The sequence below is a fragment of the Neofelis nebulosa genome, chromosome 8, assembly GCF_028018385.1.
Source record: "Neofelis nebulosa isolate mNeoNeb1 chromosome 8, mNeoNeb1.pri, whole genome shotgun sequence".
Lineage (NCBI taxonomy): Eukaryota > Metazoa > Chordata > Mammalia > Carnivora > Felidae > Neofelis > Neofelis nebulosa.
Genome location: NC_080789.1, coordinates 117,743,641 through 117,766,340, shown reverse-complemented (window position 1 = coordinate 117,766,340; position 22,700 = coordinate 117,743,641). Strand labels below are relative to the sequence as shown.

The 22,700-nt window shown below is 36.5% G+C and overlaps 1 protein-coding gene across 1 annotated transcript in view; it reads left to right on the top strand.

The window, feature by feature from the left end:
- Positions 1 to 717: 717 nt before the first annotated feature.
- RAB18 (RAB18, member RAS oncogene family) overlaps positions 718 to 22,700 on the top strand; it is a 37,768-nt gene continuing 15,785 nt past the window's right edge. Inside the window, exons 1-2 of the mRNA XM_058681620.1 lie at positions 718 to 936; positions 5,762 to 5,817. Of these exons, the coding sequence (XP_058537603.1) occupies positions 869 to 936; positions 5,762 to 5,817 (124 nt within the window). The 5' untranslated portion in view covers positions 718 to 868. The remainder of the gene's footprint in view (positions 937 to 5,761; positions 5,818 to 22,700) is intronic.

Below are 22,700 nucleotides of genomic sequence, written 5' to 3'. Positions count from 1 at the left end.
TCTACTCATAAAACCACTTTCACAAGATTTCTCTGGTGATTATCATTCAGTTCCATATTAAAAAAAAATTTAACATTTATTTATTTTCAAGAGACAGAGCGTGAGCGGGGGAGGGGCAGAGAGGGAGACACAGAATCTGAAGCAGGCTCCAGGTTCCCAGCTGTCAGCGCAGAGCCCCGAGGGGCTCAAACCCACTGACCTTGAGATCATGACCTGAGCTGAAGTCTGACGCTTAACCGACTGAACCACCCAGGCGCCTCTCACTCCGTTCTATATTAATAATTGGTAAGACAGGCAGGCATGAAACCCTTTAAGAATGTAGCAACCAGCACACAATTGAACCTTATCAAAACTATGCAGGCTATAGGTCAGCCTTGTGGGCTAAAGTTGAACAAATTTTTGCTTCTATCCCTCATCAGGTGGAGTTGGGACTTAAGATAATCTGCCTTCAAACACAAAACTTTTCCTACTGCAATGCAGCTGTTATGAGCAGCTGCTGAAATAAAAGAGCGTTGTGCTCTGCAACTCAGTCCTTGCCCAAGTACACCACTGAAGGAGGGTTAGGTTAGGACCGGGGAGTACTAACAGCCTACAAAGCAGGGCGAAATCACCCACGGCTCTTCCACTCTGCGCTTGCGCAAAGGAGGAATTAAATTCCCCGGAAAGACGCCTGGGACTCTGAGTTTGCGCAGACGCAGAGCTTCCTCAAGGCGGAACTGGGGCGACCCGGGCTCCTGCAACCTAAACACCCGGGGAGAAAGGAAGGTGGCAGACGTGCAGCGGTGCGCATGCGCGGGCACTTCTCTCGGGTGAAGGGTTGAGAGCCGGACCGGGCGGCCAGCTGGGCTGAGAGCGGAGTAGGGTCAGGATGGACGAGGACGTGCTGACCACCCTGAAGATCCTCATCATCGGCGAGAGTGGCGTGGGCAAGTCCAGGTGAGGCGAGCCTGCGGGCCGTGAGGAGGGCAGCGGGGCTCTTGTTGCCTCCGTGGCCTCTGTCTGCTGGGCCGCGACGGGAACGGTAAAGGCGGCGGGCCAGGCTGGGGGCGGGCTCCGCGGGTTCTTCCCGGCCTCTGGGCCGCGCGGTCCTGCGGCCCCTGTCCTCCCGGCGCCCGCCCGGTTCTCGGCCTGTGCCAGGCCCGACTTGTCTGGATCGCTTCTCCTCCCGTCGCGCCGAATAAACAATTCCGAGGGCCGCCGCTCGGCCGGCAGGTTTGCTGCCGACCAGCCTAGGGCGTGGCGGGCGGGTTTGGCCCGAGTGAGGCCGAGCGCGAAGCCGGGTCTCGGCCCCCGGGGTCCAGGCTCACTGTCATTCACCCCGCGAGTTGAGTTGGAACTTCAGCGCTTTGGTTTTTGTCAAGCTTTCTCTGAACACGCAGGGCTCTGCACGGGAAGTTTCGCGACGCCTTAGGTCACATTCCTGGCCTATTTTGGTGCACCCCGTTGCCGCTTCTCTGTTTCTTTATGAGTCAGCTGTGAAAGAACTCCTTGGTCTTCTGACCCCTTGAGTAATTCACCTTAGCCTAAGATACTAGTTGAAGCGGGGGACCACCTTTGAGAGTAACGTGTTATTGTCACCTCGCGTTCTGCCACATCATCTGGAGGTAAAAGAACAAAGTAGTATTTTGTGTTTTCTTTCGTGACTTTTCTTGAGGGACGGTGGTAACGGACGGTAAGTTCGAGTTAAATGTCAGGGAAGGCTCGGTGGGTGTTGGAAGCGGGGTGTGATTTCATTCAAGCCTTGGAACAGAGTTCTCCAAGTAATGTTATCCTTGCCATCTGATGATTATCATCATCACTGGCTTATATTCTAGGCTGTCTTGATTTTTAAACAATATTCAAATTTCGGGAGCTATAAATAATTCCATGGTTTGGCTGTGCCTCCTGCTAACCGTATCGTTCAAATCACTTCATAAAGTTTTCCTTTTGTTTAGATGCTTACGGGTTTGAAATTTTATTCTGTAATATGTTCTGCAATTGTATATATTTCTGAAGTATGGCAATGTAGTTTCAAATTTTCCTCATTTAATGTTCTCAGTGTATATTGGAGTGGGGGATTGGCACATAACAGGGAATAAATTTATGAATCTATGGGCTAGCAAAATAGTACGGTGTGTGTGTTATTTAAGGGTTTCAATATTTTTCATGATCACCATCTATTATTTGAGGGTTAAAAAGTTAGTTAATATAAAAAAAAGTTAATATATTGAACATTGTCAAAAGGAATTCTATAGCCTCACGACCTTTCTTTTTTTCATAAGATGTGACTCTCATTTAGGTTAAGGCATATGAAATTGCTGATTTTGAACTCAAGAATGGTTAAATGTCATTTTCTGCAGTTCAACCCAATACAAGTTTGGTTGGCCCTTTTTTTAAATGTATTGGAGGGATGACTATTTAGGTCCTGTTGAAATTTTCTGGAAGGTTAATTGGAGCGTTTACATAATTGAGGTTCTTCCTCTAGCATAAAATCTGTGAAATGGATTTACTGGTTTCCTTACTTCTCTCCCCTCAGACAAACAAACGTGTTTGGATCTAATCTCCAAGCTTTTCTAAGTACCTCATGGTGAATTTTCAGCTGCTTACTGCAAAATTTTAACACCTTTAACTGCCTCTTTCAAGAAAGGATTGTGTTTAGGGAGAGATGTGGCATCTGTCTATATACCTATCTAGATGTAGATACACTAGACAAGCACTATTGGTGTATGTGATATACTATGGAAAACACCCTTGAACACTTTGTGGATGAGAGTAAATGACTCTGCTAAAATAGAAGCCTATGCTTTTTAAGGTGAGTTAGTGCAAAAACATTTGTCATGGATACAATCTTCAAGGGTTGTTCTGACCAGTAAGTTTCTATGATCTAGAACTAGTAGAAGTGCAACATCACTTGTATTGTTGCATGACAAAGGACATCTTTTTTTTTAAATTTAAATTAATTAATTAATTAATTAATTAAAATCCAAGTTAGTTAACATACGGTGTAATAATGATTTCAGGAAAAGAATTTAATGATTCGTCACTTACTTGGAACACCCAGTGCTCATCCCAACAAGTGTCCTCCTTAATGCCCCTTGCCCATTTAGCCCATCCCCCCAGCCTGCATCCCTCCAAGCAACCCTCATCTTGTTCTCTGTATTTAAGAGTCTCTTATGGTTTGTCTCCCTCTCTGTTTTTTAATATTATTTTTGCTTCCTTTCCCTTATGTTCATCTGTTTTGTCACTACACAGAATATCTTAACTAATTCAAATTAGTGGGTGATTTTTCCAGTTTATTTCAGACTGTTGGAGTATAATGAGCATGGGTGATAGCAGTCAGATCAGGATTATGAAACTGGTGCTGCCACTTGTGTGACCTTGTGTGTGATACTTGAACACTCTAGGCCTTCCTTTCTTCATTTGAAAAATGAGGTTCGAATGGAAATCCCTCAAACCTTAACTGATGTTAAATGTATGAGATTCTTCTGTGGCTCACAGTGGGGAAGTAAAGAAGTAGCGAAGTGTTTCAGAGACTGGAATGGATTATAGAGATTTTGTATTATCTAAATTGCTGTCTCTCCTATCCCTCTTGTATCCCCATCCTTTTTGGCCAATTTCATTTGTAAATTAGGAAAGGCAGACTAATTATGATCACACTGTTTATTGGAAACTTGGTCTCCTCTCAGTGATACAGTGGTAGTTACTCCTTCCATCTCTCTCTCTGCTCCTTTAACTTTTGCTCCTTTAACTTTGCTCCTTTAACTTTGAAAATATGAAAGCTTAAATATACATCCTTTAGAGCTTTGGTTTTTAATCATTTTCTGGTTGTGGATTCTTTAAAAAATCTAATGGAGAAATAGACTCTCTGCCTAGAAGAAAGCAGAGCATAGAGTTTAGAATACATTTCCAGCTAACAGTGTACCCCTGGCTAAGTTCTGCTTATGTTAAAATGTGTTGCTTTGTACCATATCAGTTCCCTGTCCTTCCTGACAAAGTACCATTAATGACAAGTGTTATTGTAAGGATTAGCAATTGTGTAAGAAGAACCGCTGGCTCAAGTGTGTGGCATATTGTTGATGTTCAATAAATCATAGCCAATACTGTTGTTATTATTGTATTGTTCTGGTGTTATGATTGCTACTACTACTCTATGAGGTTCTTATGTTTTTGTAATAATATCTCTTTGGTGACTGAGTATGGATACATACCTTTTCCATTCTAAAATTATGAGTAACTACATTTTTAGTGAAATCTTCACTTTTATTAACTTAAAATTTAATGTTGGGGAGGGAAGATTTTTACAAGTGCAGCCTTTTAAGGTCCTTGTTAGTGCTGTCACCTAACTCATGTTGGAAGTAAAAACAGTACAGTCAAGAGGGTTCAGTGTTAAGTAGAAAAATCTACAATTTGTTTCACTTTTGTGGTGCTGGTTTTGTGGTAAACACAAGAAGGCAAAACCAGGAAAAGGAGAGTTAATCCCTTAACACCAGATTTTGAATACCAAAAGGCCATTATGTGTTGCAATATACTCTGGACAAAAACAAAAAAAAAAAACAAAAAAAACCAAACAAACAAAAAAACCTCTAGCAGCAATAATTACAACCTGTAGAAATATATATATGTGTGTGTGTGTGTGTGTATATATATATATATATATATACATATATATATATACATATTTTTTTTTTCAGTTCAAACATCTGATAGCTCTTTCCTTGATCTTACTAATGCATACAGGTGAATAGAACAATCTAGTCCTATTGTTGGAGATGATGTGAGGGAGGATTGATTAATTTTATAAATCCAGGGCTTTAAGAAAAGCTTAGATTTTATTTTTGAAGAGCTTTTAATAACTGGCACTTTACCTTACATTAAATAAGTAATTCTGGGAGATATATAATCTTAGAGTACTCATAATGGTGTCTTTTGCTTTTATTTCATCTCTTCCCTTCTAGTTTCTTTACTGTTTCCTGGATTTAGTCCTTATCTCTCACCATAACCATGGCAGTTGTCTTCTGTTAATTTTCTTGCTTTTTTTTTTTCCTGTCATTAACTTTTCTCTACATTTTCAAAATGTAAGAGCATTTCTTGCCATTTTTTTTTTTAAGCTTTCAGTAGCTCCCTGTGGCCTACTTGATTTCATACACCCTACTTAGCATTTGCCAGAATATAGTTATTCTGTCTCTGGTATGATCTGTCTAGCCTCACTTTTTGCTAGATCTTTTCTTCCCACTTAGGTAGTAGTCCTACTACTTGTTACAAAATGATAGATTTTCTCACCTGTATGCTTTTACTTGAATTCAGAGTGGATTACACATCAGACTTAAACAAAACATTAATTTGTTGTATTCCAAGAGACTTATTTTCCCCCCTTTTGTCCATGTCACAGTATAATGTTTTTGCCGATACTATTTTCTCACAAGGACGTACCAGTACAGTTCAAAACCAAAACCAAAACACAGCCCAAATCTTTTCACACTTGGGAGTTATGTAGGGGAGCATGGGGACTATATTAAGTAAACTATTTTGCTCTTGGGATTCTTTTATTGCCTTTTCAATAATTTAATTATTGGAATTAAATTATTATAATAAATAATTAAATTATTTTCAATAATTTAATATACCTGTATTGAAGCAGTATTTATATACCTGCACTGAGGCAGTATTTGTGGGAGCAGACCAACATCAGCTATTCTTATTTGTGTCTAATTTGTAACAAAATGTAATACATGGTTAAGAAAAAAGAGAAATTTCTAATCTGTCTTTTTAACATCTCTTTTAGCCTGCTCTTGAGGTTCACAGATGATACTTTTGATCCAGAACTTGCAGCAACGATAGGTAAGCCTGTATTTAAAAATTCAATAGAGGGGCGCCTGGGTGGCTCAGTCGATTAAGCATCTGACTTGGGCTCAGGTCATGATCTCACGGTTTGTGGGTTCGAGCCCTGCGTCAGGCTCTGCTGACAGCTCAGAGCCTGGAGCCTGCTTCTGATTCTGTGTCTCTCTCTCTCTGCCCTTCCCCTGCTCACGCTCTCTCTCTCTCTCTGTCTCTCAAAAATAAATAAATGTAAAAAATTTAAAAAAATTAAATTAAATTAAATTAAAATTCAATAGAAATGCCACATATTTTCTTGCCTTCAGTCTGTTTTATCTGATTCCTTCTATCCTTCATCTCACCACCCCATTGCTTCCATGTCTGTTGCTTTCATGTCTTCTTTATCTTTCAAGGCTCAACTTGGTTTCATTAAACTTCTGGAGCCTTTGTAGATCTCACCAAGCAAAACTAACTTTATTTGTTGGTTCATGGCACTTTGTTTTATCACTGTGGATATTATGATTATCTGTACACACATTTCTTTCTTGTACTATGCATTGTCTTTTATTTAGCAGCATATAATTATCTGAATATTTATTGTATGCCAGGCATTGTCCTGAGAGGTCAGGTTATAATGATGAATAATGCAGACTTGGTGTCTATCATCATGGACCTAACAGTATCACCTACTAGCAGACTGTGTTGCCTTTTTAGCGTTTGCTACAGTATCTTGCATATGTTCTGAACTCAACAGGTTTATTGATATTAGTTGTTAAAGATTGTTAGAAGCAGTAATACCTAAGTGGCTTTTTAAAATGAAATTTAGATTGCCTGAAAGTGGTTTGCTACACTAGCTTACTAGAATACATGAGAAAATAGAGCTAAATATTTACCAAAATATGTCACATGTTTAGGGAGTAGATGACAATAGAAAAGTATCAAGAGACAGCGTGCAGGATGTGAAAGAGCTGAGTCAGAGCAGGATAGTAGTCTTGGCTCTGCCTTGAACCAGTTGTCTAGATGTTGAGCAAGTCCTTTATCTTCACTGTTTTCAGAGCGATAATACATTTTTCTTACAGCTCTAAAATTTCATGATCTGATGAGCAGAATGTAGTAAATACGATCCTAGCATTATTATTAGGGAAAATGAGTTTCTCTTAACTGGCTTGATTTGTTTTCATTTATTGTGTGTGTAGATTTATTTTTGTTTCCTTTTTTTTCAAATGTTAAATAATTTCATACTTAGAGAAAGGTTATAAAAATAGTACAAGAATTTTTGCATAGCCCCGAACATTAATATTTATGCTTTAAACATATGCTTTATCATTCTTCCTTTACATACACATACCAGTATTCTTGTTTTTTTTTTTTTTTAATTGAGAATAAAACTGGAGATATGATTAACCTCTAAATACTTTGGTGTGTCTTTCCTAAATGAAGATGGATACAATTCTACTCTATATAGACAGATTTCATTAATTGTCTCCCTAATGTCTTATTTAGAAAAAAAAAGAAAAAACTATGTTTTGTTTCTGGTCCAGGATCCAGTCCAGGATCACACACAATTTAGTTGTCATTTCTCTCCAGTCTTTCTTTGTCTTTCATGGCTTTGACATTTTTGGAGTTCTTACAGGTCACTTACATCGTAGAATATCCTTCAATTGCATTTGTTCAAAGTATCCTCATGGTTAGATTCAGGTTATGCCTTTTTGACAGGAATTCTTCAAAGTGTTTCTCAGAGCATGGTGGATATTTGTACCATTCCTGTGATGGGATTTAGGTTACTTAAAGTGACATATGCCAAATTCCTTTACTATGAAGTGTCATTCTGTCATTCTAACTGTGGTGGTTATCAAACGGTGATTTTTCAAGTCCCATCATTCCATCTACATTTCTTATTTACAATTCTGTAAGAAGGAGGTCTCTTTTTTGTTTCTTTCTATCAATATGTACTCACAGTGCCTCTAAATGTTTAGTCAGTTATACCAAGCATTACTTAGCTTTTGTGTGGCATATTAACATTTACCGATTTAGTTTTATGTGTGTGAAAAGGAGTCATTTAAAACACTAGTAATTTAGGGGCACCTGGGTGGCTTAGTCGGTTAAGCATTGAACCTTGGCTCAGGTCATGATCTCATGGTTTGTGAGTTCGAGCGCCGCGTCGGGCTCTGGGCTGACAGCTCAGAGCCTGGAGCCTGCTTCAGATTCTGTGTCTCCCTCTCTCTGTGCCCCGCCCTGGCTCACGCTCTGTCTCTCACTCTCTCTCAAAAATAAAATAAAAACATTAAACAAAATTTAAAACACTAGTAACTTAAAATCCATTTTAATTTGGCTTTTATATATTACTTGTTCCTTTAAAAAATTGGTAGTAAACTTCATTTCACTCAGAACATGCCTAACAATGGATAGTGAGGAGAAGGGTAGTAACTGGCAGGAAAATAAATTTGCCTAGAGTTAAAATTTTACTCAGGGAATGATCCATATATAATATAAAGCCATCTGTCCTCATTTCAAACCCGATTGGAATCTGGGGAGTATGATAAATTATGTGTTGTCCTTACTATTAAAAAGACTTTGTCTGCTTTAAAAACAAATACTGAGGTTGCGGCATACTGATGAGTATATACATAATTTGTTCCCCAGATGGGCCCTGGGTCTTGAAAAGTATCTTTTACATTTAGGCATCAGATTATTTTCTGCCTTAGGTTATAACTAACATACACATGAGTTTTTAAAATAAAAGCAATGAGCCCATTTGCTATAATGACCTTGTAAAAAATAGTGCATTGTGGAAAATTAGTATCTTACCAATAAAATAGTAAGGAAAGCATACTTTTATCTTTCAGTAACATGGTGAGACACTCAAGTTTTTGTCTTGTATAAAATATCCTGTTAACATATTTGTTAGATTTTGAGTCTGAGGATGGTACAATAAAGTTGGCGTTTTCTTTTTTTCCTTTCTGGCAGTCGGCCAGAGTAACAACAAAGAGAGGGAAAAACTAAAACACATACGCTGTATTCCACTGAACTAGAAGAGAGCTAAAAACCCTAGGCCACAAAATAGGCGGAATGTCTGCCAAAAGCAGCGAGAATAAGCAGGCTGCATGTGGGAAGTGGAGCGAGATACCACAGCTATAGAGCTTGGAACCAGCAAGAGATGCTTCATGAAACCTAGAGGCCCACCCTGAGATGCAAAACCAAAATCCCTTGTTTGCAAAAGCAACATGGGCTTTTAAAGCTGATGGCAGGAGTTTCCCTGTACCTGGTTTGATTCTAAGAAGTTGGGGAGATGAAGCCAAACAGGCTTTTTTTTTTTTTGGCATTTTTCTGTCTCTGTAGCAGTGGGGAAGAGATGTCTTTGCATCCTGAAAACCTCAGGGCTGCCTGTCTCCAGTGGCTGTTGAGAATTAAAAAAAAAAAAAAAAAAAAAAAAGATTCTCATGGAAAACCCTGAATCAAGACAAAGTTTTTCTGGTCAGGAACTGGAGTGACTATGGCCTTCTTCATGAACCTCTTACAAATAGCTTTTCCAAAAAACCCCCAACCTCCTTTAAAGATGAATGAACAAAAGGATTTCAGCTGAAGGCCACTCCTACCTTTCCAGAATCAAAAAGGAAGAAAGTAGCAGAAAAACCAAGGACAGATAAAGCATACTCAACAGAAAAAATACTTCTGTAAGGGAGTTGAAAATCATGTCCAACCATTTTGTTAATTTAGAACACTTTTTGGGGGTGCCTGGGTGGCTCAGTCGGTTGGGCGTCCGACTTCAGCTCAGGTCACGATCTCGCGGTCCGTGAGTTCGAGCCCCGCGTTGGGCTCTGGGCTGATGGCTCAGAGTCTGGAGCCTGCTTCAGATGCTATGACTCCCTCTCTCTCTGCCCCTCCCCTGTTCATGCTCTGTCTCTCTCTGTCTCAAAAATAAATAAAACGTTAAAAAAAAATTAATAAAACACTTTTTGGAAGTATTTACCACTGAGAGCACAAAGCAGTGATAGAAGAGGTCAGGGAAGAGATAGTGTAGCCACATGAGAAAATGCAATGTAAGCTGATTGAGCAGAAAGAAAACTAAGGTAAGAAAATAAAACCATCGCTGCAATGAAGGTGAAATTAGAAGGATCACAAGGGACAGCAGAGACTGGAAAAAAAAATAAAGGACAGGGAAGCTAGAAATGGAAAAAGTGGGTGGAATTTATGAAAGTGAATAAAAATGTTAAAACACATTAGAGAAAACGATGTGGAAATCAGAAAAGGAGATTCAGCATATGTGTATTTGAATCTTAGAAGAAGAAATAGAATGAGGCAACAGATACAAAGGTATAACCCAAGGTAATTATTTCTGACATAAAAATAAATACACACACAAAATTGTAAGAATATATTGAACAGGTCTTTTGTTTGCTACGTAGGGGTGTTTGAAAGAAAAAGGCATAAAGTTTCTTTTTCTGCTGTGGCAAGGCCATATGATGGTACTTAATCGGCTGCATAAATAGAACTAATTGAAATGGTAAGGATCAGTTAGATCTTGTAGAAATTAGTTACACTAATTTCATATAATTTGATTACATGGGCAAAATTTGCTTCATGTTAAAGTTTTTATTTTTATTTTTAATATTTTTTAAGTTTTTGTTTTTTAATTTACTCTGTTTTAGGTAACTTACCTTTGAGTAGAAAAAGTGCTTTAAGTAAAACTTTTTTTCAAATAAAAAAATTAGAAAATTTAAAACGAGTTCTCTACTTAAGATAGCTCACAAACTGTTCCTTAATCTGGTTGTAAGACATAATTGCTAAAATATATGAAAATGGTTTGAGGTTTGATACATTTCAATGTAGACAAATTTTGGTTGTGATTGGTTAACTTAGGTCAGTGATTCTTATTACTCCCTTGTTAAGCTTTTAAAAATATTAATGAGTGTGCCCTCATATTACCTGTGTTTGGCTTCTAAGGACAAGCGGCCAAATCTGTTCCATCCACAAGTTACCTTATGGTTTGGGCTGACTTAACAAAATGACAATTTATTTAAAATAGTGACTTTATATATCTTGTTTAATGCCATAACACAAACTTGTTAAATTATTTGGAAATATTAGATAGTTAGAAGAAAAATGTAACTATTTTGTTTCATGTAATTTCATTCAGTTAAACATTTTAATTGGAGTAAAGCAATAAAAAGGGCTCTAGCATTTCTGTATTTAGAATAATGACAAATGGTCTTCATCGTATGTAAATAATTTCTTTTTTCCTCTTTTACTAAGGGTTTTATTGGGAGAGAGTATGACTTTTTTCATATGCCTTGTCAGCACTGATTAATGGTTGATAGACTTTTTAATACGGAAGGGTCCTTGCTTTCCTAGATAGGTCTTCGCTCATATTTTTGAGATATTTCTGGATTATGTTGACTAATAGTTTAGGAGTTTTACATCTGTTTTTGTACACAAGATAGTCTTTATCTTTTTAAAAACAGGATTTTATATTAAAGTTGTACTGGTTTATAAAATGAAAGAGTTTTCTATCTTTTCAAATTGTCTTTATTAGCTTCAATATTGGAACTATCTGTTCTGTAGAGGTTACATTTTACCTGTGAGTCATTCTGATCCTTCTCCCTTCTTTACCATTCTAACCTCTTCCGGTTTTCTTTTTTTTTTTTTTTTTTTTTTTTTTTTTTTTTTTAAATTTTTTTTTTTTTCAACGTTTATTTATTTTTGGGACAGAGAGAGACAGAGCATGAACGGGGGAGGGACAGAGAGAGAGGGAGACACAGAATCGGAAGCAGGCTCCAGGCTCCGAGCCATCAGCCCAGAGCCCGACGCGGGGCTCGAACTCACAGACCGTGAGATCGTGACCTGGCTGAAGTCGGACGCTTAACCGACTGCGCCACCCAGGCGCCCCCTCTTCCGGTTTTCTATTTCTTAGGACAGCCTTGGGAGTGGAACTGGGAAAGCCTCCCAACTTATCTTAAGTTAATTGTTTATGCTTTTCCTTCATTTCTAAACTTGGATGTTTTTGTAGTCTGTCTTTTCTTAGTAACATATTTATTTAATTGTTTGAGAAATTGCTTCATTTTTTTCCTTCTTCCTACTTTTCTTTTGGTTTATTTTGTTAGTTTCTTATGATGAGTATTAAGTTGCCTTCTTTTCAGTCCTTATTTAACAAAGATATTCTTGAAGAACAAGTTTGCTGTGCCCCATAGGTTTTAGTAGGGTGTCTAGTACTTTTTCATTGTACACTAGATAGTCTGAATTTTCAGTTTAGCTTTCTTTGAACATTTGAATTTTTTTATTTTTATTTTTATTTTTTAAGTAGGCTTCACGCCCAGTACAGAGCCTACTGCATTGTTTGAACTCATTACCCCGAGATCAGGACCTGAGCTAAGATCAAGAGTCGGATGCTTAACTGATTGAGCCACCCAGGTGCCCCAAACATTTGAAATTTGATTTAGGGATGTGTTTCCTAATTCCCAGGCTATTTTGTTGTCACTTTATTTCTTATTTATTGGGTAATGATATTCATTTGGAGTAAGACCATCCAACCCTCTACCAGCTTCCTGTCCATCAGCAGGAGTCAAGTTGGGGTCTTGGAATTCAGCCTACTTCTCTCAGAAGACCTTCCTCCACCCCCCCCCCCCCCCCGCCCCTGCTTTCCTCTCAAACATTTTTAAACTTGCTATTGCTTTTTGCCCTAAAACCATTATTGTTTGTCCCTCTCTGAGTAGTCATCACAAAAACCCCTGGCCTCCCAGGTTATTCTTCATCTCCCAGACTTTAATCTTCATGAGGTTTTGTACATCTTCATTTCTCACCCCTAGCTTCCACCCTTTCTTAACTCTTAAAACATATTTACTCTATCCTCTGGGTAGCAGAGCACTTCCCTTGTTTCATTGTTGATACTTTTAAAGTTGTTTGTAAACTCAGATATGGAGATCTAGGTCCTTATAATCTTGTTCCCCATTGGATCCTTAAAGCTCTTATAGTATCCCTCTTGATGTCCCCTTCCCCTGATGTTCTCCACCCTCCCTCCCACCAAAAAACTAAAACCCAGGTAAAGCAGCAAGTTTTATATTCCTTGATGAGAAGGGGGAAATTGACTTAAAGAGGTTAACCTCCTGCCTATCTAGACGTCCCCTTCTAGACCTCAGTAAGAGAGCTGAGACTGAACCCAGCCTCCTAACTTCTAACTTGGTAATCTTTTAATCACAGCATAGAAATACAGAAATAAAAAGGATCAAACACAGGTTTGAGCAGAATGCCAAAAATGTTAAACATGAGAAGGAAGCAATAGAATTAAAACATATCAGTTAATTAAATGTGAATAGATCCAGGCCTCCTAAGAATTTACATTGTCAAATGGAATTGAGGAGTACTTAAATAATGAAAGGTTGAAAATAAAGGGATGGGCCAGGCAAATGTAAACAATACAAAAGCAGAGGCAGTACTATAAGGTAATTTAAAGTAGAATTTAAGGTTAATGCACTGGGCATAATGAAATAGGACAGTTACAATAATGAAAGGCCCAATTAATTAACAGTGTAGTTATAACAGTCTTAAACAAGTAGGCACGAAACATAGATGATATATATATATACACACACACATATATATACATATATATGTATATATGTATATGTATATATATGTATATATACGTATATGTATATATATACATATACGTATATATATATATATATAACCAAAACCAATTCAAAACACAAGGGAATAATATGATGAGAATACAGTTATATTAGGAGATTTGTTATATCTTTTTCATAAATAAATCCAAAAGACACAAATGCGGCCATAGGGAAATAGCATAACACAATCAACAAATCTTTTTTTTTAAAGATTTTAAGTAATTTCTACATCCAACATGAAGCTTGCACTTGCAACCCCAAGATCAAGAGTTGTATGCTCTACTGAAAGTCAGCCAAGCACCCCTTAATTGACAAATCTTTTAAGTGAAGAAGTCATTACTTTAAAAGCCCATGGAAAAATTTTACAAAATCAGTCTTAGACTTAGCACCAAAGTAAATCTTAAATAGGAAAGAAGCAGAAATAATACATGGTCTCTGATAATTTATTCTTTCAGAAAATATTTTTGATATGTTCTGTTACTAGCATATGTTTTTTAAAAGTTATACCCCAGTAATATTGACTTTTTTGGGGATACAGGTTTTTTGAATTTTAACGTGTATTATACAAATTTGTATAGTCATTTAACTATTACCACAGTCAAGATATTAAGCAGTTTCATCATCCCCCCCCAAAAACTACCTATTGCCTTTTCAGTCTTATTTTTTCCTTGCCTCTAGCCCCTGAAAACTGCCCCTGCTCAGTCTTCATCACTATAATTTTATCTTTTTGAGAATGTCATGTAAATGGAATATATTATGCAAACTTTTTAGACTTTTTTCACTTAACATAGTACCTTTGAACTATATCCAAGCTGTTGCACATCAGTCATTTGTTTCTTTTTTTTTTAATGTTTGTTTATTTTTGAGAGAGAGAAAGACAGAGCATGAGTGGGGGAGGGGCAGGGAGAGAGGGAGACACAGAATCCCAAGCAGGCTCCAGGCTCTGAGCTGTCAGCACAGAGCCCAACGCAGGCTCAAACTCACGAACCATGAGATCATGACCTGAGTTGAAGTTGGATGCTTAACCGACTGAGCCACCCAGGCACCCCGTCATTTGTTTCTTTTTATTGCTGGGTTGTATTCCATTGCATGGATGTTGCAGAGTTGATTTATCCATCCACTTATTATAGGACACTGGATTGTTTCCAGTTTTTGATGGTTATGAATAGACCTGTTATAAACAGGTACAGGATTTTATATAAATATTAATTTTTATAACCTTAGAGTAAATAGACCAGTAATAGGATTGCTGGATCATATGGTAAATGCATGTTTAACTTTCATCCATTTTTTAATAGAGTGATTGCATCATTTTACATTCCCACTAGTAGTGTATGGAAGTTCCTGTTCTCTGCATCCTCCCCTTTTACACTTAGCACAATCAGATATAAAAATTTTAACGATTCCAATATGTATGTCTTGGTAATCTCATTGTAGTTTAATTTGCATTGCCTACTGATAAATGATGTTGAGTGTCTTTAAAGTTCATATTTGCTAGCTAGCTATCTGTATTTTGAGTGTGTGTGTGAAGTGTGTAAATCTTTTGTTCATTTTTAAATTTTTTTTCCTTATTGTTGAGTTTTGAGAGTTCTTTATTCTGCATGTAAGTCCCTTATTACATGATATGTGCTTTGCAGATATTTTCTTAGTCTGTGGCTCCTCTTGTCATTCTCTTAACAAATTTCTAAAAGCAGAAATTCGTAATTTGATGAAATTCAATTTGTCAATTTTTTCTTATCAGTAGTGGTTTCAGGGGCACCTGGGTGGCTCAGTCAGTTAAGGGTCCCACTCTTGATTTTGGCTAAGGTCATGGTCTCATGGTCATGATATTGAGCCCTGTGTCTGGCTCTGCACTGGTCATAGAGCCTCCCTCCATCCCTCTCTGTCTCCCTCTCTCTCCCTCTGCCCCAGGTGTGTGCACTTGTGAGCTGCCTGCCCCCTCAAAAAAAAAATGATGGTTTCAGTGTTGTACCCTTTTGCTTAACAGAGGGTTGGAATGATTTTCTCCCTATGTTTTCCTCTAGATGTTTTACAGTTTTATGTGCTACTTTAGGTCTGTGCTTCATTTTGATTTAATTTTTGGGTACAGTATAAAACATATATGAATCAAAGTTCTTTTTCCTCCTCCCCTCACCTGCCCTATTGTGTATATGTTCTAAAATCATTTGTTGAAAAGACTGTCCCTTCTGTACTGCATAGCTTTTGGACCTTTGTAAAAATATCAGTTGTTTATATATGTGTGAGTCTGTTTCTGGACTCTGTCTCATTAATTTATTTGTCTTTATGTCAGTGCCTTACTATCTTGATTTCTGTAGCTTTATAATAGATCTAGAAGTCATATATTGTTGGTCTACCAATTTTGTACTTTTTTCAAAATTATTTTGGTTATTCTGGTTTCTTTGCATTTCCCAATTAGTTTTTATAATTAGATAGTTGATTTGCAAACAAAAGCTTGCCAGGATTTTTGTAGGGATTGCAGTTGAATCTATATAGATCAATTTGGGGAGAATTAACCTTTAACAATATTGAGTCTTATGATCAGAGAACAAATTAAATGTCTCTGTTCATTTAGGTCTTTTAAAATTTCAGAGTGGTTACATGTTTTTTACATCTTTTGTCAGATTTAGCCCTAAATATTTAATAGATTTTTATTAAAAGATGGTATTAAAATTAAAAAAATCCTTTGCTAATTGCTAATATATAGAAATACAATACTTTTTAAAAATGTTTAGTTTGTATCTTCCAACCTTGCTAAACTTGCTTAATAGTTCTAGGAACATTTTTTTTTTAATCCCGTATATTCCATTGAATTTCTACATCTTTTTCTTTCCCATCTGGATGACTTTTTTATTTCTTATTGCCCTGGCTAAAAAAAAAAAAAAAAAAAAAGTTGAGAGAAGTGATGAGGGTTGATATCCTTCTTTTATTCCTGGTATAAAGGGGAAAACATTAAGTCTTTTACTATTAAGTGAGATGTTAGGTGTATTTTTTCATAGATGCCCTTTATCAGGTTGAGAGATTTCCTTTCTGTTTCTAGTTTACTGAGAGGTTTTATCAGGAATGCATGTTGAATTTTGTTAAGTACATTTTCTGCATTTGTTGAGATGATCATATGAAGTTTCTTTTTTTAGTTTAATGTAGTAAAGTCCACATTGCTTTTTTCAGTGTTAAATCAAACTTTTGTTCCTAAGATAACCCCACTTGGTTATGTGATGTGTTGTTCTTTTATACATATTTGTATTAGTTATGGTAAAATTTTATTTAGGATTTTCATCTCTAGTCATAAGGGATATTAATCTATAGTTTCTAATTACATATATGTATATATAAATATTTTTATTTGAGAGAGAGAGAGAACCCATGAGTGGAGGAGAGGGGCAGAGGGAGAGAGAGAATCTTAAGCAGGCTCCATGCTCCGCACAGAACCCAACATGGGACTCTATCCCATGACCCTGGGATCATGAGCTGAGTCGAAATCAAGAGTTGGATACTCAACCTCCTGAGCCACCTAGGTGCCCCTATAGTTTTTTAACTTTAATGTCTTTGGTTTTGGAATCAGGGTAAGGCACAACTCATAGAGTGACTAAGAAAGTATTCACTCTTCCTCAGTTTCCTGGAGGAGTTTGTTTAGAATGGATTATTATTTAAATGTTCAGTAGAATTCACTCTGGCCCTGATATTTTTTTGTGGAAAGGTTTGTAACTATAGATTCAATTTCTTAAATAGATTCAGGGCTCTTCAGTTATCTATTTTATTTTTCATTGTGGTAAACTATACATAACACAAAATTAACCATTTTAACCATTTTTAAGTTTACAATTCAGTAGCATTAAGTACATTTGTATTGTTTGCAACCATCACGACTATCCATTTTCAGAACTTTTTCATTAGTTCTGAACACTAGGAACACTAGGAACTCTTTGCCAGTTAAACTTTACCAGTTAAAGCTCTCACTCCACTTCCCCTTCAGTCTGCAGTAACCTTTATTCTGCCTTCTATCCTTATGAACTTGTCTATTCTAGGTCCCTCATATAGGTAGAATTATACACTATCTGTCCTTTTGTGAGTAGCCTATTTCACTTAGCATAATGTATGTAAAGTTCATCCATTTTGAAGCATATATCAGAATTTCATTCCATCTTATAGCTTAATGTATCAGAATTTCATTCTATTTTGTGACTGAATAATGTTCCATGGTATGTATAAACCACATTTTGTTTATCTGTTCATGTGTTCATGGACACTCGAATTGCCACAGCCTTCTGTTGTGAATAATACTGCTGTAAATATTGTTGTGCAAGTATCTGAGCTCCTGCTGTCAGTTCTTTATGCCCAAAGAATGGAATTGCTGCATGATGTGGTAATTCTATTGTTAGCTTTTTGAGGAAACATCAAACTGTTTTTCACAGTGACTGTACCATTTTACATTCGACTACTTACTCGTTTCTTTAATTTCTTCCAGTAGTGTTTTGCAGTTTTCAGTGTGTGAGTCTTAAAACTCTTGGGTTAAATTTATTCCTAAGTATTTTCTTTTTGGTGCTGTTGTAAATGAAATGGTTTTTAAAAATTTTCTTTCTAGATTCTTCATTGCTAGTGTATAGAAATGCGACTAATTTTTGCATGTTGATCTAGTATCCTGCAACTTTGCTGAATTCATTTATTCTAACAGATTTTTTTTGTTTGGTGTGTGTGTGTGTGTGTGTGTGTGTGTGTGTGTATAGGATTAGGATTTTCTACATACAAGAACATATCATTTGTGAACAGAAATAATTTTACTTCTTCCAATATGGGTGCCTTTTATATTCTTTCCTTGCCTATTTGCTCTGACCAGGATTTCCAAAACTGTATAATAGAAGTGGTGGGGGTAGATGGTGTTCTGATCTGAGGGGAAAAGCTGTCAGTCCTTCACCAGTGAGTATAATGTTAGCTGTGAGGTTTTTTGTTTTTTTGTTTTTTAAGTTTATTTGGAGAAAGAGAGAGTGCACAAGTAGGGCGGGAGGGAGGAGGGGGCGGAAAGAAAGAGAGAGAGAGAATATGAATATATCCCAAGCAGACTAGAGAGAGAGAATATGAATATATCCCAAGCAGACTAGAGAGAGAGAATATGAATATATCTCAAGCATACTCTGCACAATCAGCACAGAGCCCGATGAGGGGCTCACACACAAACCTCAAGATCATGACCTGAGCTGAAGTTAGACACTTAATTGATTGAGCCACCCAGGCACCCCAGCTATGAGTTTATATAGCCTCTAGCATGTTAGGGAAATTTTTTTCTGTTTCTAGTTTGTTGAGTGTTTTTATCATAAAAGGATGTTGAGTTTTGTAAAAATCCATTTTCGTCATGAATTGAGATAATCATGTGTTTTTTCCCCCCTTCATTCTATAATGGGATATACTAATTTGATTTGCTTATATTCTACCAATCTTGTATTATAGAAATAAACTCACTTTATCATGGTGTGTAATGCTTTGAATAGGCTGCTGAATTAAGTTTGCTAGTATTGTGTTGAGGATTTTTGCATCAATATTCCTCTGGGATACTGGTCTGTAGTTTTCTTCACTTGTGGCATCTTTCTCTGACTTTGGTATCAGAATAATGCTAGCCTTATAGAATGAGTTTGGAAGGGTTCTTTTCAGTTTTTGGAAAAGTGAGGAGGATTGGTGTTAACTCTTTAAATATTTGGTGGAATTTATCAGTGAAGCCATCTGGTCCTGGCCTTTTTTGTTGTTGTTGTTGGGAGGTTTTTGATTACTAATTCTCTCTCTATTAGTTATGGGTCTCTTCAGATTTTCTTTAAAGTCAGTTTTGTCAATTGTGTGTTTTCAGGAATTTGTTCATTTCACCTAGGTTGTATATAATTGTCCATAGTATTCTCTTAATAGCCTTTTTTTCCCTGTAAAATTAGTAATGTCCCCACTTTCATATCTGAGTTTTGTAATTGGAATCTTTTGTTTTTTCTTTGTCTAATTAAAAGCTTGTCCGTTTTGTTGATCTTTTAAAAAAACCAACCCTTGGTCATTGATTGTGTCTATTGTGTATCAATTCCCCATATCCTTTATCTTGGTTCTGATCTTCATTAGTTCCTTCTTTCTGTAGTTTGCTCTTCTCTTCTAGTTCTTCAAAGTATAAAATTAGGTTATTGATTTGAGATAATTATTTTCTTATAATGTATGTATTATAGCTATAAATTTCCCTCTTAGCACTGCTTTTGCTACATGTCATAAGTTTTGGTATATTGTGTTTTCATTTGTATGAAAGTATGCTCTAATTTCCCTTTTGATTTCTTCTTTGACCTTTTGGTTGTTGTTTAAAGGGTGTTATTTAATTTGCACATGTGTGTGAACTTTCTAGTTTTCTTTCTGTTACTAATTTCTAGTTTTATTCCATTGTGATGAGAATACTTCATATGATTTTAGTCTTTGCAATGTATTAATAATACTTGTAGACAACATATAGTCTGTCCTGGACAGGGTTTCATGTGCACTTGAGAAAGCTATTTATTCTTTTATTTTTTATTTTTTTTATGTTTATTTATTTTGAGACAGAGAGAGAGATGAGAATAGGGGAGGGACAGAGAGAGGAGACAGAGAATCCTGGAGCAGGCTCTGTAGAGGGCCCGATGTGGGGTTTGATCTGACAAACCGTGAGATCATGACCTGAGTTGAAATCAAGAATCAGACTCATAACCGACTGAACCAGGTGCCCCCAAAACTGTTTCTTCTCATGTTGTTGAGTAGAATGTTCTATTGGTTCTTACTGGTTTGTATTGTCATTCAAATGCTCTATTTCTGATTGGTCATCTATCTGATTGTTGTATCCATTATTGAAAGTGGTGTATTAAAATCTCCAAGTAGGGGTGCCTGAGTGGCTCAGTCAGTTAAGCATCCGATGTTAGCTCAGGTCATGATCTTGGCAGTTTGTGGGTTCGAGTCCTGTGTCGGGCTTTGTGCTGACAGCTCCGAGCCTGGAGCCTGCTTCAGCTTCTTTGTCTCCCCCTCTCTCTGACCTTGCCCCACCCATGCTCTGTCTCTCTTTCCAAAATAAATCACATTAAAATAGTAAAAAAAAAAAAAAAAAAACCCTCCAACTAATGCTGTATTTCTTCCTTCAATTATGTGAATGTTTGCTTTATATATATTGGGGTCTTTTCTTTGGTGCATATGTTTATAATTGTTACATCTTCTTGATGAGTTGACCTTTTTATCAATATATTTTGTCCTTTGTCTTTTGTAATAGTTTTTGACTTAAATTCTATTTTGTCTAATATTATTAAAGCTACTCCTATTCTTTCTTGGTTACTGTTTGCATGGAATATCATTTTCTGTCCTTTTACTTTCACCTTAAATGTGTCTCTAGCTTGAAAGTGAGTTTCTTGTAGACAGCATATAGTTAGATCTTTTAAATATATTTATTTGTGTATTTAGATAATATTTATATATATAAATTTTGATAATCTCTTCCTTTAACATAATTACTGATAAGGAAGGATTTACTACTGACATTTTGCTATTTGTTCTCTGTGTGTCTTTATATAGAGTTTTTGTCCTTTATTTCCTCCAGCACTGTCTTCTTTTGGGTTTAGTTAATTTTTTGTAGTGATATTTTTAGGTATTTTGTTATGATCTATTTCTTTTTGAGTCAGTTCTGGTAGTTTTAATCTTTCAAGGAAATTGACATCTCATCTGAATTGTCAGGTTTATTGGCATGAACTTGTTTATAACATTCCCTCAGTATCCTATTAACCTCTGTACAATCTATAGTCATGTGATAACATTCTTTTTAATGGTAATTTTTGTCTTTGTTTCTCCTGATTACTTTGGCCTAGAATTTATATTTATTGATTTTTCCTTATAAAACCAACTTTTGGTTTCATTGATTTAAAAATAAATGTTTTTTTAATCTTTATTTTTGAGAGAGAGAGAGAGAGAGAGAGAGAGAGAGAGAGAGAGAGATATTGATTGATTGTGAGCAGGGGAGGGGCAGAGAGAGAGGGAGACAGAATCTGAAGCAGGCTCCAGGCTCCCAGGTGTCAGCACAGAGCCCCACAAGGAGCTTGAACTGACAAACTGTGAGTTCATGACTTGAGCCAAAGTTGGATGCTTAACCTACTGAGCCACTCAGGTGCCCCTTGTTTCATTGATTTTTTTAAGAAAAAATTGTTTTGCAGGTTTGATTTTATCAGTTTCTGATTTGAACTTTACTATTTCCACTCTTCTGTTTATTTTCTATTTTATTTGCTTTTTAAATTGCCTTAATTTGGAAGCTGAGGTCACTCATGTAAAATAATTTTTTCTTTTCTCATATAGTGATTTAGTGCTAATAAGTTTTCCTGTAAGTGTTGCTTTAATGACATCCCACAAAATTTTGATGTATGTTTTTCTTTTCACTCAAAATGTTCATTTGAAATGCCTATTTCCCTTTGAGCAGTTTGTTATGATGTCCCTTAGTATAGTTTTCTTCATGTTTCTGTGCTTGGGGTTCATTGAGCTTTTTTGATCTGTGGGTTTATACTTTTTTTAATTGTGAAATATATAGGACCATTATTTTTTCAGATCTGTCTTTTGACTTTCTACTTTCTTACTTGTCCACTATAGTTGCCTGCTTATTGAAATTATCTCACGGATCACTGATGCCTTCTCATTTTCTTTGAATTGTCTTCTCCCTGTGTATCCTTTTGGATAGTTTCTGTTGCTGTGTCTTCATATTCACTTATGTTTTCTTCTACAGTGTTGAATTTTTGTTAATCTATCCCATGTATTTTACATCTCAGACATTGTCATTTCATCTCTAGATGTTTGATTTGAGACTTTTTATTTTACTTTTATTTATTTATTTTTTTAATGTTTATTTTTGAGAAAAGGAGAGAGAGATGGTATGGGCAGGGGAGGGGCACAGAGAGAGAGGGACAGAGGATCTGAAGTGGGCTCTGTGCTGACAGCAGAGAGCCTGATACAGGGCTCCAACTCAAAAACCGTGAGAACAGCTTAACTGACTGAGCCACCCAGACACCCCGATTTGGTGGGTCTTTTTAATCTCTCATGTCTACTTAACTTTTTCAACATGTGCTATACAGTTAAAATAGTTTTTAGTTTCCTGTTTGCTAATTCTAACAACTTTATTGCTTCTGAGTCAGTTTCTGTTGCTTGCTTTTTCTCCTTTTGACAAGGCAGGCGATTCCATTGATACAGAGGTGTGCCTAAAAAAAAAGATTACCTTAAAAAAAACTGAATTAAGTATTTAATTAAAAATGCAAGCCTAAATGAACAACAAGAAAAAAG